We start from the raw sequence: 15,087 nt of genomic DNA, 5'->3' as shown, positions 1-15,087 counted from the left end.
CACATACAATATTACGGAAGCGTATTGCATTCACTTGAAAAAAAAAAAAGTTCTGTTTTTCTGAGATAACTAACTCGGAAATTCCGAGATAAGTTCTGTTTTTCTAATTAATTTTTTTTTCTGTTTTTCCGAGATAATTGTCTTGGAAAAACAGAACTTTTTTTTTTCAAGTGAATGCAATATGCTTCCGTACAATATGACTTAACATGAACTGAATCTACAAACATAAAGTGGCATCTTTTAGGAAAATAGTCGTCCTTTATTTAGACGGCATGAAATCTGACACACAGCCGGAGGAGGGCATTAATGGCAGGATTAATTCCGCTGCAGCACAGAGAAGTGGACACTTCAAGTTATAACATATATATGATTATTTACAAACATAAGTTATCAAGATTAATAGAAAAAATACTGTTTACAGGTACAGTACCTTACATGTAGCATAGAACATAAAATACACTGATTAACATCTACTGTATTATAAGCTGCTTAATAACATGGTAAGGTTATAGTAGTCAGATACACACATCATCCAGATACAGCCACAGTAGTCTGACATACACACTGTCACAGTTACAAGATAAATATATTATATTATCTACAATCATTAGCACAGTGTGACCGTACGCACCGTGGATCCCTAAAGGCTACGTTAGGTCTTTATTCTGTGATGTGGGGATGACATCATCATCTCCGTCAGACGTAGGTGATGTAGTTTTCAGGTATGAGTCCTGTTCTGCCATTGTACGTCGCCTGAAGCCAACCTGGTTCCACAGACGGGTACACTGCGCCAACAAACACACACAACTCAGCATGTAACGACTCACAATCGTCTCAAACACATCTATGTGACCCCATGAACACCTAGTAAAATTTTAACTTGGCATTAAAATTTAATCTGTATCTGGATACATCATGTGGAAAAACACATGTTAATGGAACCGAAGCTTCCTGAGGAGATGAGATGTGCGAGTGGTTTTCTTACCGTTTGAGAACAGCGCCCCCTGTGGAAAACTGAGCTCATGGCTGTGCTCTGCTTCACAGGAGTAAAGAGCTTTTGCTTCCCTAAGAAACAAAAAAACATTATCAGTAAAAACAGCGATTTAGAACATGAGTTAAAGGGGATCTTTGAGTGTGTTTTACTATGTGTAAACTTCACATATCAATGACAACTTCAAAACTGAAAAACAACCTCATAAATCAACGTACCTTCCTGAGGAACAAATGTCTAAAGCTGAGGAGAAGACTGAGCTCTCACGCTGTGGCAGTCTGACTGACAGTCTATGACACACAAACAGTACAAAGCTTTAAACACTGCGAGAGTGAACATGTTGCTTTCGAAAAAACACACTCAGCATCAAAACAATTAAACAGCTTTCTTCTAAAATAATACAGGCAGGTATTGAGCTAATCAGAAATAATGAATCACTCCTGCAATCAGACCAATGATGTCACAGTTTAAATCTAGTTCAAAATCAAACGATGTATTTTTCTCTGGTCAAACACATTCATGTCTTTTCCTTCTCTCAGAGAATCACAGGACTGTAACAGAGCACGTTAATGTCGGAGACTGACACTCACAGGGATCCAGGTCTCTGGTAACCATTGCTGGATATGGTCGCAGAGTGTTTGGCAGTCACATCGGAGCCATAGCGGATGTGTGAGGGTTTGCGTGCAGGTCTCACGCCTTGTGGGTCAAGCGACACGAGACTCTGAACCGATCCATGACAGCTTTTGTAATCTGCAATAAAACAGGATAAATCAGACCTGGACATAAACAGCTGCGTAATAGATGTTTAAACTCTTCACGCCATCATCACATTTAATACAATTGCCTATTTGCAGCATTTCAGCAACTACATCAGAATTGTAAGCACCCTCAGAGATGTGCAGGGAGGTGAGAGAGGAGGAAGTGGAAAGTTGGTAGGGAAACAACGAAGAGGAGGAGGAAGAGGAGGAGGAGGCCATCCTGTAGGCAGTCCTGCGTGAGGTAGAGTCCGTCACTTTGGTTTCTGTGAGGGTGGAGGAGTTACTGGGTGCATCTATTTGATCAACTGAATGGACGCTCTTCAGAGAGGAGATGGAGGATGCCCTTGGAACAGGTTGACCCGACCTGAGAGAGCAGGCGCGCTCCACTGACACGTGCTGAGTGGAGGCGGTGGATGTGGAGGCTCGGGAGGGAGATCTCGACTCTTTAACAGAAGACAAGGATGCAGTGGAGTTTCCTTTGACAGACAAGGTCCTCTCTGCAGAGACTAAAGAGGACATGGAAGAGGACACAGAGGAAGTCTGCTGGGCAGGAGTGAGCTGGGAGGACATCCAGGAAGAGGAAGGAGTGATGTGAGGGGATGCAGCGCTGTCTGCCAGACGTTTCTGATCCTGCTCGTTTGAGGAAATGTGGACGTGGGAATCGGTGGAAGCTGCAGGGGGAGATGCAGGGGGAGATAAAGGGGGAGATGCAGGGGCCGGGGAGGATGAGCTGGGCTCAGCAGCAGGAGAGGACGGAGGAGAGGTCTGAGACAAGCCGTTCTTTTCAGAGGAGTGTGAGGACAGAGACTCTTGGCTGCCCCTCGGAGTTGTGCTAGGGCTGCTGCTAAACGTGTCACCTGGAAGGAGACATGAAAACACATCATATAATAAAACTCCTGCTCTCTAGCCCATTCAGTCATTTGTGTGTTGATTACAGTCAAGCATTTTAGCTAATTAGATATAATAATCAGCACATTAGATCATTTTAGGATTTTTTAAAATTACACTAAATAGAGCTGATGGGAAATCACTTTAGGCAAAGGCTGGAAACCAGTTCCGACATTAATAGAGTACGGTATTGTATAATATGTCTTTTGATATAAAATATTAACCTGTCAAATAAATGTAAAGGGGTAAAAACTACAATATTTATCACTGAAAAGTTGCAGAATCGAAGTAAAGGTAACATAAAATGGAAACACTAAGTTAAGTACTAAAAAATTGCATTTCAGCACAGTACTTCAGTAAATGTACTTAGTTACCATTCACCACTGATTTACTCACTGTCATTGTCAGCCAGGCAGAGGGCAGGAGAGTAGAGACGAGCCTTCCTCTTTCCTGATGACAGGCAGATGGCCTTGTTCCTCCGAGGAGTCGCTCGAGAGGACGAAGCCTGAGGTAACGGCACCGACAGGTCCGGGGCCTCCCCAAATATCTGGCAGGAGCATACAGTATGCATGTCTGTCAGCGGTTTGGGTTCGCGTGCATACCATAGACTGTATTGGTGCATACGTGTGAGTGTGTGTAAAAGGTGTCAAAGTGCAAGCGTACCTTGTCATGGTTTTCAATGATTATCTCCACCACAATGTTCTGAAACTTGATATTCATCATGGCGGCCACCGTCTCTTCCTGTGACCTCATCAACGTGGGGCCGAAGATCATTCCCAGGTTGGACACGGTCATCAGGTTCTGGTCACTGTGAGAGGAAACCCTGCAAACACACACGCGCACATTTTAACATGTCCTAGCCCATGTCACCAGGAAATAAGAAAAAGCGATGAAAGCAATTTGAATAAATTGTAAAATAAAACTGCTTTTACAATTTTACAAGAATTTGCAACCTGTGTTTCCCCACCTTATTTATCTTTAAGCATGTTAATACATTTCTGATCATGCTTTGATTTGTTGAGCTAAAGCAAACTTCACTACACATTGTACTAAAAAAGCTTGCTGAGAACCTTTCATGTATGTTTTTCATGTTTCATTGTAATACTGGTCTAAAATGTGCCTGCTCACTATACCTACAGCTGTCAGATGTCCTTGAAACAAAAAGGATATAAGGGTGTGATGCTCTCGCAGTCTCAAATTAGTTGCGATGCATGGAAGCTAGTTCAGGCAGTCAACTCTCTCCATAATATCAATATAATCATATAGAGTCAGGAAGTTGGATGTCAAACTCAAACTATGTTCTGCTGCTGCAATAAACACTTATTTGAATTGTCCGACTGAAGTGTTATTGTGTACTCACTTGTGGAGGTGGTTGGTAAGGAGGTCCAACATCGTTCTGTTTTTTTCTGGTAGTTTGTGAACAAGAGCATGAATGGCTCTCACTCTGTATTTATGATCATCATACTCTGTGAAAGCAAGGAGAAGGTTATGATTTAGAGCTGAAAGGGTGAGAGGCTTTTTGTCATTATGTATTAACTTTGTGTTTTTAAAGAGGAAGATCTTACTTGCAGCCTTGATGAACTCTTTATGCAGCCTGTAGGTCAGTACTGGTTCTGCCAGACACCTGGATTTACAAAATAGAAATAATGAATTCATAATTAAGTAGAAGTATTTTTTTTAAAAAAGAGACAGGTTAGCACTGTACTGTATTTAACCTGAAATAATTCTTAAGCCCGCTGGTGATGGTCTTGTTGTCCCAGGCGTCTGCGTCCAGCTGCATGTCAGAGGGAGCCGAGGCGGCTACAGGAAAGTAGAGACTTCATGATTCACCAGCAGTGACACATTTTTAATCCACAGTTTGAAACCTTTCATCAATCCTCTTACCGAACACACTCGTCATCAGCCGCTGCACTTTGGAGTTGACTCCTCCTGTTCTATACAGTCCCAGCGTGGTGATGCCTACAAACACATACAGACATGTTTTAACACACCAGGTAAATAAACAGCCTGGAAGCGGAGCCAACATGAATTGACTTGATCCTTTTACCTCTGTTTTCCACCAGCTCAATACACTTCTTAACAAAGTTGAAGCCCGCCTCATTGAGAAATGCTGTTAAAAACACAGACAAACATTACATTAATTTCCTGTGCATTTAAGGAATAATAATAGATAATCGATTAATTCATGAATTTCTTCTGTGCTGAAGCAGATGCACAATTTAAGAACAGAATAAATCAGGGTACTTACTCTCCTCCTTTTTGCTAAGTAAAGAAGGAAGAGTGTAGATCTGTAGAAAGAAATTCAAATTTTATTGTGTTAAACATTAAAACAAATGTATAACATAAACTAATGTAATCTACTTTCCAATGCAGTAAGGTTTCATTGCCAACCATTAAATTATGACGCCTAGCTGCAGTGCAAGTCTGATGCACCTTTTCTGTGCAGCCTACATTCCCCTGATACTTAATTATTTAATAATGCATATACTGTATTCATACAGGTTCTTTTCCATCCATTGCCTCCATCCACAGCCGCCTGTTGGCCTCAGAGACAGCTTGCAGGGTGATGACGCCATGTCTGCAGAGAGAGAGAGAGAGAGAGAGAGAGAGAGAGAGAGAGAGAGAGAGAGAGAGAGAGAGACTTCAGTAGTAACAATAACTTAATTCATTCATTCTATAGATGTGCTATAGACACGCAGTCTTCCCCTCTCACCTCTCCACCACCTCGATGTCGAAGCAGAAGCGCTTGTCAATGGAATCGGTCTTCCTCCTGACACACGAGCGCAGCCGGAACATCTCTGGTGCGCCGTTAATCACGCCATTCTGTTATAGAGAGACGTGTTTGCAAAATGTGTCTGGTATTTGGTACGATTATATTGTAGCAAAGAAACTGGATAGATGCAACTCAATGCTTTTAGGATCATTAGTTATAGCTCATCAGCTACTGAACTAATTTGTGTCAAAACACTACAAAAATATCAGTTAAAAACCCTAGCTTTCTTATTCAAGTAAAAGTTGCATTGACAGGACTTGTCTATTCAGATGCTAACGAGAAGCTGCAACACATTTTAAGGCCAGTTGTATTCCCACACATTTTTAGAATGGTCTTTAAAACTACATTAACGTATGACAATAACATACCTCAGGTCTGCTCAAGACTATTTTCACAGTAAATGTTGACACACGATTTTTTTTAAATGGGCTAAAAACATTTATCAACACTGGTGTAGTCGTTCATCTGTGCTGCCAGCTCACCTGTCTGCTGGCTGGTCTGGTCTCTGTGTTGCTCATGGTGAACATCTTGGAGCTTTTCTCATACGTGCAGTAGTATCTGGTCCACACACTGCCCAACGGACCTGGAATACGTGACACACGTTTTCACGCAGAAGCACTTGAGTTTGCGTAAGCGAGATAAAGAGACAGAGAGAGAGAGGGGACAATATGATTTCTGTGTATCTCACGTTTCTCCTGGATATACAGATATCCCTCCATGGTGAAACAACTGGGGGCTTGGAAGTCTTCTTCTGCTGATCGGATCCTCTTCATCAGCCTCTCAACCTCAGCACGTGTACTTTCAAAGTTATTGCGAGCCTGAACGATAAACATATACATAAAAACTGCATTGAGGGGAGGCTTTCAAACATATTTACACAAGAAACATACAAGCAGTGTAGTTTTTACCTTCCCCAAGGAGATTATGTTTGTCTGGCAGTTATTTAGCAGGAGTACGCAAAAACTACTTGATGGATGACCACAAAACTTGGTGGAAGGATGGGGTATGGGTCAGGTAGGAACCCGTTAAATTTTGGGGGCAGATGGCAGAGGAATTTTAGTCTTTAATTAAAAATGTTAACAAGTTAAACAGTGAATGGTTACTTAGTCAAGCTGAGTAAGTTACTACATTGTAAACATTATTTTGTAAATCCAAGCTGTGCATCCTTTTCTCATTTGCATTTTTAACAGTGTCTGCTTTCATCCAAAAAGAAAAGAGCAAATTAAGAAAAATAAATTATTAAAGAAAAAAATGAAGAGCTATCACTTTCTCTTAAGAGGCAGGTAGACAAAATGAAAGAATAATCTCAGTAAAGATTTCTCTCACAAGTGATATCAGACCCAGATTCAAGCTTGAAGTTTGCAGTAAACACACACTCACATTCTGCAGGTTGAACTGAAGCTGCTGCTTGTAGGGTTCAAACTCACTGGCCAGCTCATAGCCCTCGTGGTAGAATGTAAACAAACCCTGCAGGAAAGCTAATAGCTGAAGAGCAAAGGGAAAAATCCACAGGAAAAATGTTACGTGCTGAGATGATTACAAAACAATGATCGTCAGTCATCGGCTCAATCAGTCAAAATAGTCCAAAAAAACCCAAACGCTGCTTATTGTTTGGGTTTTCTACCCTTGTTTACTTTACTACAAAGAGTTTCCCTCTCTGTCCGGCGGAAGAGGTCTCAGTGCAGGAACTGCTGCAACAGCAACAGGAAGTGGGCTTTACTGATATGTATCAATAAAACATTCTCATCACAGGCCAAATACTGTTTGTAGCATGTAGCTGCCTTTCCATGATCTTGTCTGCATGTACACAATTCTCGGCAGGAGGAAAACTGCTGATACTGACCAAACATCATGTACTGCAATTAAATCTGTATCCCAGCATGAATATACACTTTTCAATTGCACAAAAGCAACATAAAAACATATAATTATAAAAGAAATTATAATATTGTATGCATATCTGTGAACTTACCGGCTCCACAAATTCAAACTTCTTTCTTTCCTGCACTTCTTGGATCTTGAACACATACTGCAGTGATGCATCATAAAAAACCTGTCTGTCCTTACTCATCTGGGAGTCAGCCTGCAACAGAAACAGCCACAACACACATACAGTACTGAATGTTATCTAACACATGTGGGAGGAACTAGGTGTGTGTGTCTTGTAGGAGCCGGACAGTTCACCTCGTGCAGCTGGGACTCCTTCTTCTTGGAGGACAGACTGAGGTGTTTCTCCAGGACAGAGTAGTACCTTTCTGTCTCTTTGTCAAACTGCTTCTTTCCATCCTGGTGCAGACAGGGGGAGGACATGAGCAACAGATAACAGGTGGCTTGTGAACTTTTACATCTGATAATAAACGTCTTTTATTGATAGTTATTTATGATCCATTTTATCGTTAAACTGTATAATATCAAGCCTGAATCTGTTTCCTGGTTATAAGGTTTTGATAATGACATCGCAGTAATCATTATTCTATATATATATATCAGCCAATATATTGATATTGAAGATCTTTTACTCAATATGGGCATCGGCCGCCAAAATATCTGTCGGGTTCTGTTCTCTCTGATCTAAATTCAACTATTAGCATGAAGGAAATCCATCCCATAACTGTCAAGATATTTCACTCTGAATCACAAACGTCAGGGGAAACATCACAGGCTCAGCAACACAGCCAGATTTATCCCGTGGGGAGACCAGTGGCCACAAACAAATTTCATGTGAATTCAGCCGATGGTTGTTAAGACATTTTATAGTTTGGACCACAGCGGTGGTGTGACCCGCTGACCAAGAGACTTGCTACTGGTGTGCCTCAAAATATCACATTTCCACCAATCTCCAGTGGGATCACAGCACTCCTCCAAATATCCACCCACAACGTCCTGTATCTGATTCTTCATACGTTCCGTAGAATTTTGGACTGAACAAACATTCCAGATCGAAGTTATGACTAAATACAGTGGGACCATTAATAATCTAAATGAAGAGACTCTGACAAAATATTTAGGACAACAGCTCTTTTCCAAAACTGCACATGTCCAAACTCTTCCTTCCTGTCAGTGTGAGGGTTAAGTGCTCACACTCTCCTGCTACATTCTGCAGGCTGAGGAGTCGCTTGCATAAGCAGGGGCCTTTGATTTTATTAGTTTGAGCTGCGACCAGTTCTATTTTCCAAACGCTGCCTTTGACTTGAGACTGATATCTCTGCTTCTGCTTTTCATAAAAGTATAAAAATACAGAAGTATACAAAGAAAAGACAATGAGAAAAATGGAATCATTAGATCTGAGACAGCTGCTGAAACCAGACACCAGACTCAGTTTGTATTTACACTGCCTCACTGAGTTCAACTGTGTCTGTCTGCAACGCGGCCCCTGTCTTGTCTCCCAGCGTCCGTTCCCATGACCCTGCTACTGACACCGGACTGAGATGCATCGTTTATCTGAACAAATTGGATTCTCTGACCACTGGCTGAGAGGCTGACTGGGACCAGACCAGAGCGGGATAATCTGTCTGCTCACCACCCACAGTGTTAGATAACTAATGAATAATGATCTTCACAGACCGGCCTGGTTAAAAGCTGAACAGAGACAGTGTGAAGTTTTGAGAATCAAATGTGCTCCTTTTAGTTAAAGCGTTAATTCCAACAAGTGCAGATATATACCTTAACAGCTCCAATCTGCTCCTTACGAAACCTCTCGAGCGGTGAGATCAGCACGTCATCCGCGTTCTGGATCTGAGCGGAAAAAAACAGTCAGATCAGGGTGGCAAAACAGTAAATACTAAAACCAGCAATGAAAAAGAGACATTAGTTCAGTCACGGTGATGACTTTATTGACATTAGTTTCCTTCATGGGCAGATGTTGACACTGAACACTCAAATTCAACATCAATCTTCCTGTGTATCACTCAGGATTTCAAAACATTTCAAATGAAGACATTAAAACGTAAATTACATAACTGGGATCGCAAGGGGTCTCTCTATCAAAACATTAACAAAATACCTAGTTTGATGATGTCGGGAAGCAGTGTGGGATCGTGGGAGTTGATGTCGTTTCAACCATTGGGTTTATGGATGAGGTAATGTATAGAGGTTTTATTAACGTTAAGCAGCAAACGGCAATAAATAATCCAGATCCATTGTGAGTAACTACTAAAAACAGTGGAAGGAAAAATGTCTTTTGCCCCAAAAGAAACATCCTATTATCTTGTATAAAATTAGGGATTTCTCTGGGTTTGAACATTGTTGGAAACATTTTGGATAAAGTTAGTACACAAGTCAACAAATATATAACATAGGTCTAGTCGTATTTAGACATTTTAAAGAAGGATTGTTACATATTTTATCTCTAATAAGATTTGAATCCATCATGAAGTTGTCTATGGGTACAAAGGCTAAAACAAAGATTTAGTCTAGTGTTTGAGTTAACTGGGAGCAAGCATCATGCAATTAAATCCTCTAAGTATTTTAAAAATCAAATTATCAACCAGCCATATCAAGTACAAAGCAATTGTAATAATATTTTTGGAGCGGACTGTACGATGTGTATTAGAAACATACGGTTGATGTTGAGGTTTGACAGAGCTGTTATCAGAGGTCTGGTGTTTATATTTAGCCTGGGTCCTCTTTAGTCATGAGTCTATAATACTGCACGTCTTTGTCATGTCTTGCTTTGTTCTGCCTTGTTGATTTAAGCATTACAGTCTAAATAACTTCCCAGCCCTGCATCATTACTTCAGTTTAGTGCTGCACCAGTAGCCACAAAAAGGCCTGATTTCTTTGTAGGTTTTTTTTTAAAGCACACAACAATAAGCAGGATGAAACTGAAAACTAAAAGAATGAGGGGCATTGTCAAATCTCTACAATAGTCCACTCAGGTCAAACAGGTATTTCAGAGGAACCCATTTGCTGGAATTGCCCTTTAACTTAATAAGACGTATCAGCGGTGCTGTAGCAGTGGGGCCACTCCAGCAGACACACAAAGAGAGGGAGGGAGAGAGAGAGAGAGAGAGAGAGAGAGAGAGAGAGAGAGAGAGAGAGAGAGAGAGAGAGAGAGAGAGAGAAAGAGCAGACAAACACACACAGGACCCTTTTATGGACTTTCCCAAGCAGTCAGAGCTGTACTCAGTCTCACAGGGGAATTGGCAGAATAGGTTCCACATGGTTCCTCTGTAACCAGACCATACACACACACACACACACACACACACACACACACACACACACACACACACACACACACACACACACACACACACACACACACACACACACACACACACCACATACTTAGCCCAGTTAGCATACCTGCACATACATTGCACATGTATGGGGGTTAGCCTACACAAAGGCTGTGCCAGAGTCCAATCACTCCCACACACAAAGGCCTCTCTGGTTGTTGGAGGGGCTCTGAGTCAAAGACGTTTTTCTCAGAATCACTATGGAGACTCACTGCTGGCACAAGATTTTGTTTCTCTACAAAATGTGTGAATCAGACTTGTGGGAAAACCAGATCAAGGCACAGGCATGAGGAAGCTGGTGTGATTCATGGAGTGAGGGCTACTGACAAAAACTATTACTTTCACTTGTTCAGAGTTGAGGCAGATTCATGCCGATAAAGCAGAGTTAAAGAGGGTGCACAACTACTGGTGGACAAAGGAAACTGTTAGGTTAGACTTCGTTGACAATAATGTGGGTGAGAAGGGTTTTTGGTTTAATGGTATACTCAGATCCACAAGATACGACTCCTTGACTAAGGAGAATCCTTCTCCATGTAATTCCCAACTGAAGTCCTTCAGAAGTCTTTAGTTTCTGTTCCCGACAGAATACATTTCTCAGTTTTATACAGATAAAAATAGTGTACAGAGATAGTGTACAGAGAAAAGTCTAAAAATGTATTCTCATTAATATATAGTGTAATATGCTTAATTATTAATTAATTACGTTTTGAAGAATTAAGAAGTATTAGAAGTATAAAGAAGCTTGTACCAATAGCCCTTTAAAATGTACAACACAAAAAACTATTTTTCTCTCCCTCTTCTCTCTCTCTCTCTCTCTCTCACACACACACACACACACACACGTAGTACACAACGGTTTAGTCTTACTAGTCGTTTTCTCTCCTCTTCCATGGTGCTCAAGAGCTGAGAGAACTCCTTTAAGGACTGAGCTGTAAAAGACATTTTACACTTCAAATCTGGGAAGACTGATCATATTTTACACATGTTGCAGTTTCAGCTCTTAGTTTTTTATTTTCAACTCACCAATATTGACCTCATCATCAGTCTCAGCATCCCCAGTACATTCAAACTGGAACTCCCGGAGAGACTGAGAGAACCGCTGAACAGCAAGAGAAAGACCTGGCAGAAACACAGAGAGGATTTCAATCAGTCACTTAAGGCAGGTACAATGAGTTATTGCCATCACTAATTCCCTTATAATGGACAATAATGCTCTTGGCATGAGTTTGCACAATGCCATTATTGGTTCAACACAATGTAGTGTTACTTTTTTGCACAGACTGTAGATGTAGACGCTAGAAACATCTCCCCTTCTTCCGACGGTACAAAATTGAAATCAAAATGTTCCAGATGTGGGGGCCACCATCTTGCACTTTTGACGTCATTTGGAGTTTGTGCAGCAGTGATTTTGTGGAGGTGCTGCCAATACACACACCAAACCATAGCGAGTCGGTCTCAGCTGTCGATTATGTTTCAACCCATTTTATAGCATCATATTACGTATTTAAATCCAACTTGATTTAATAAATTTGATGTGTTGTTTGAGTTTTTTGTTTGGTCCAATTCCCATCCACTTACATGGAGGAGGCAGGGTTTATTACCTATACCGCAGCCTGCCACCAGAGGGTGATCCAGATGATATGGCTTCACTTTCGGGAGTTCTCATGCTATCCATCTCTATATTCAGTCGATGCTATTTCCCTACAAAGCTAAAGGTGACATCACTTTTTCCCTCCTGTAATAAGCTAACACCACCGCAGGGACATGAGGTGTCAGAGTCGCATGTAAACAAACTGACACGCCCTGCAGTAAACGCCACTTAGACTGACTCGCCAAAATCTGTGTTTATGTGTCCAAACAACACTCCAATAACAGTTTAACACCCCTTTCACTCTGTGGTGCATCAACACTTGGCACCACAATGCCGCATTATCTCACTCACACAGTCATAACTCATTCGCCAGCTGCTGTAAGGCACTATTTTAATCACAGTGCTGCGTTATGCACTTACACTTAAACCATTAAAACGTGATTCAGTAACAGTTTAGACCAGATCACTGCCTGGAGATCAGCAAAACAGAACTGCAGTCAAGTCCAATGCATGAAAGTAGACACAGGGGGAAGCAGAGCTATAATTTTTGGAAGTTATTCACTACTATTAAATAATAGCTTAATTGCTATCAGTAATTTGTCCTTAATTATTGATATCTAAAATATGCACTGCATTGAGTTATTATGCATCTAATGTACAGCAGAATACATACTGCACTGTGCTTGGTTCAGTTTCGAGATGCTGAACTGTATTAGTTTGTGGTCAGACGTCTGCAAATCTTTTAATGGGTTTCAGTTATTTTTATGACATTGTTGTTCGATCGAATTGAAAATCCCCTTTACTGCCATAACACAAACACATGTGAGATGAAAACACTGACAACACCATATCTTGAAAAGACTTTCCAATGACAACAGAAATTCCAGTCAGTGAAGGTAATAAATGTTGGCCTATCACAAATAACAACAGCACCGCATCATGGCTATATCATATTTCTGTGGCGATGGTGTATTAGTGTGACATGGCAACTTGTGTGTATGGTACACGCTAATGTATTCAACCAGCAGGTGAGTCAAAGAAACCACAGGCCGTCACAAAGCGACGGTGTGTCTGAGCTTAAACCTGATCAAAAGAAATAGAATATGAGAGTCCCCATCAAACCGAGCAGCAGTTAACAGCCAGCTCTACAGAAGGTACAGAACAATCTATGGTCTCTGATACATTTCAGAACCATCCCTGATTTAATATATTTATCTTAGAGCGCATTCCTCTGCCAAGGCCCAACAGTGCCCTTAGATTCAATAAAGCTATACCAAATTATACGCTCATAGATATCAGGGCCCTAAATGTGCCAGATTTTTTTTCAGGAAAAATCCGGATTCTCACAAAAATTTTATCGACTCTTCCCTGACCCAAACTACAATCTTCCACCAAGTTTCGTGGAAATCCGTTTAGTTGTTTTTGTGTTTTCTTGATAACAACCGGAGAGGGGTGAAAACATAATCTCCTTGGCGGAGGAAACAACACATGTCAATGGACCTGTGCTATTGTTAAATCCTTGCTTAGATTAACATTAACAAATGCAGACTTGATCAGTTACTGTAGAACCCTTTATTATTATTTATTAACATATCATTTTAGGTGACTGATCATATCTTTTACCCTAAGTGCTAATACGAAATTGATACACCCCAAACCCTTTGATTGTTAATAAATCTGAGTTATTGAAAAAGTCTGCATTATTACTGAATAAAAACACACAGCCATGTTATTACCAAGACATACTGATGCACATGTCTTTACTCAAACAACCAAATGGCCACTTCTGAAGTTTAAAATTTTAAATGATACATTTAACATTTACTGTTCTTTGTACAACTTCTTTGAGTCTTACACACAGACCAACAGTTAGTCAAACTCTATGTATAAGTTATAAATCTAATGTTGATAAGAAACTAAGAATCCAGGCAAAGTGTGATGCAACCCTAAATCCCTTCTCGATAATTGGTAATAAGAAAACTATAAAGTAAGTTGGGAAATTAAACTGCAGCTTTGTAAACAGGTCGTTGTCAGACAATGGCCCCAAAACAAAATGCAGTTGTAAGATTGTAAGTTTAACACTGGAACTGTGTCATTAACAGTGCTGTTCACACCATGAAGCACAGGTCCCTGTGATAGACTTTCAACAAGTGAGTAGACTAAACTCACCACACTGTCTGAACTGATGGCCTCGGGCTGCCCTCTGTTATCAGGCTGAGGGCTGAGTGTAATGTAGCGCGGATTTAACAGATCACTACTTACTTCTGAGGGCAGATATGAGCATGTTTCCGTCTTTGATCAGGTCTTTGATAAACCTGTTGGTTCGCTCCAGCTCTATCTCGTGGCACTGCAGTCGCTCCCTGAACTCCGGACTGTCCAGGAAAGAATCACTAAACTCCAGCGTCGGCAGACCCATCGCTCGATTTCACTCTCACCGGTATCAGATGAATAAAGCACAGACTCCTCTGCTGTGGATTCACGGGATGATGAACCGGAGTTTCACTGCGCTCGGAGACGTTTGGTCAGAAGTTTGTTCCAGCTCCTTTTTTTCATGCCGCTCTCACTTTTTTTTCTCCCACAGAACTTCCGGACACTGAAACGCAGCAGAGCCCCGGACACAGACGCTTTCGCTCGGCTACATACACGACGAGCTCCGCGCTGCTCTCCTCGCCTTTTAAATGAAGTGTTCAAGTATAACGTCGCTTTGACTTGTAAGAAACTTCCCGGGAGACATGTGAAACCTCCGCCGCCACAAACAAAGCAGCTGCAGCCAGTATCATACGTCACACAGCTGTGGACAGAGGCTGCGCTGCAGCTCCACACAAGGCTCCCACTGTAGCCTTGTT

At 41.2% G+C, this 15,087-nt stretch overlaps 1 protein-coding gene across 1 annotated transcript; it reads right to left on the bottom strand.

Annotated features, from left to right (window-relative positions):
- Positions 1-231: 231 nt before the first annotated feature.
- On the bottom strand, positions 232-15,061 carry arhgap42a (Rho GTPase activating protein 42a). The gene is made up of 24 exons (XM_035178724.2): positions 14,504-15,061; positions 11,674-11,769; positions 11,518-11,579; positions 9,074-9,145; positions 7,595-7,696; positions 7,383-7,493; positions 6,791-6,895; positions 6,099-6,228; positions 5,893-5,993; positions 5,351-5,460; positions 5,137-5,215; positions 4,886-4,925; positions 4,685-4,747; positions 4,522-4,596; positions 4,353-4,437; positions 4,203-4,261; positions 3,998-4,103; positions 3,301-3,460; positions 3,034-3,184; positions 1,878-2,606; positions 1,582-1,741; positions 1,210-1,281; positions 986-1,065; positions 232-785 (listed from the first exon to the last, which is right to left on the bottom strand). Exons 1-24 carry the CDS (start codon positions 14,655-14,657, stop codon positions 697-699), a joined length of 2,991 nt encoding a protein of 996 aa, XP_035034615.2. The 5' UTR covers positions 14,658-15,061; the 3' UTR covers positions 232-696.
- Between the last annotated feature and the right edge of the window lie 26 nt (positions 15,062-15,087).

This window comes from Hippoglossus stenolepis, chromosome 15 (genome assembly GCF_022539355.2).
Source record: "Hippoglossus stenolepis isolate QCI-W04-F060 chromosome 15, HSTE1.2, whole genome shotgun sequence".
NCBI classification, from domain to species: Eukaryota; Metazoa; Chordata; class Actinopteri; order Pleuronectiformes; family Pleuronectidae; genus Hippoglossus; species Hippoglossus stenolepis.
This window is presented reverse-complemented; position numbering and strand designations above follow the sequence as displayed.

Excerpts from the sequence above, each read along its gene's own strand:
- arhgap42a (XM_035178724.2), bottom strand. The coding sequence starts at position 14,657 with ATGGGTCTGCCGACGCTGGAGTTTAGTGATTCTTTCCTGGACAGTCCG. Across the intron at positions 4,597-4,684 it reads TGAGCTGGTGGAAAACAGAG|GCATCACCACGCTGGGACTG; the intron begins GTAAAAGGATCA and ends ATGTGTTTGTAG. Across the intron at positions 4,104-4,202 it reads AGAGTTCATCAAGGCTGCAA|AGTATGATGATCATAAATAC; the intron begins GTAAGATCTTCC and ends TTGCTTTCACAG.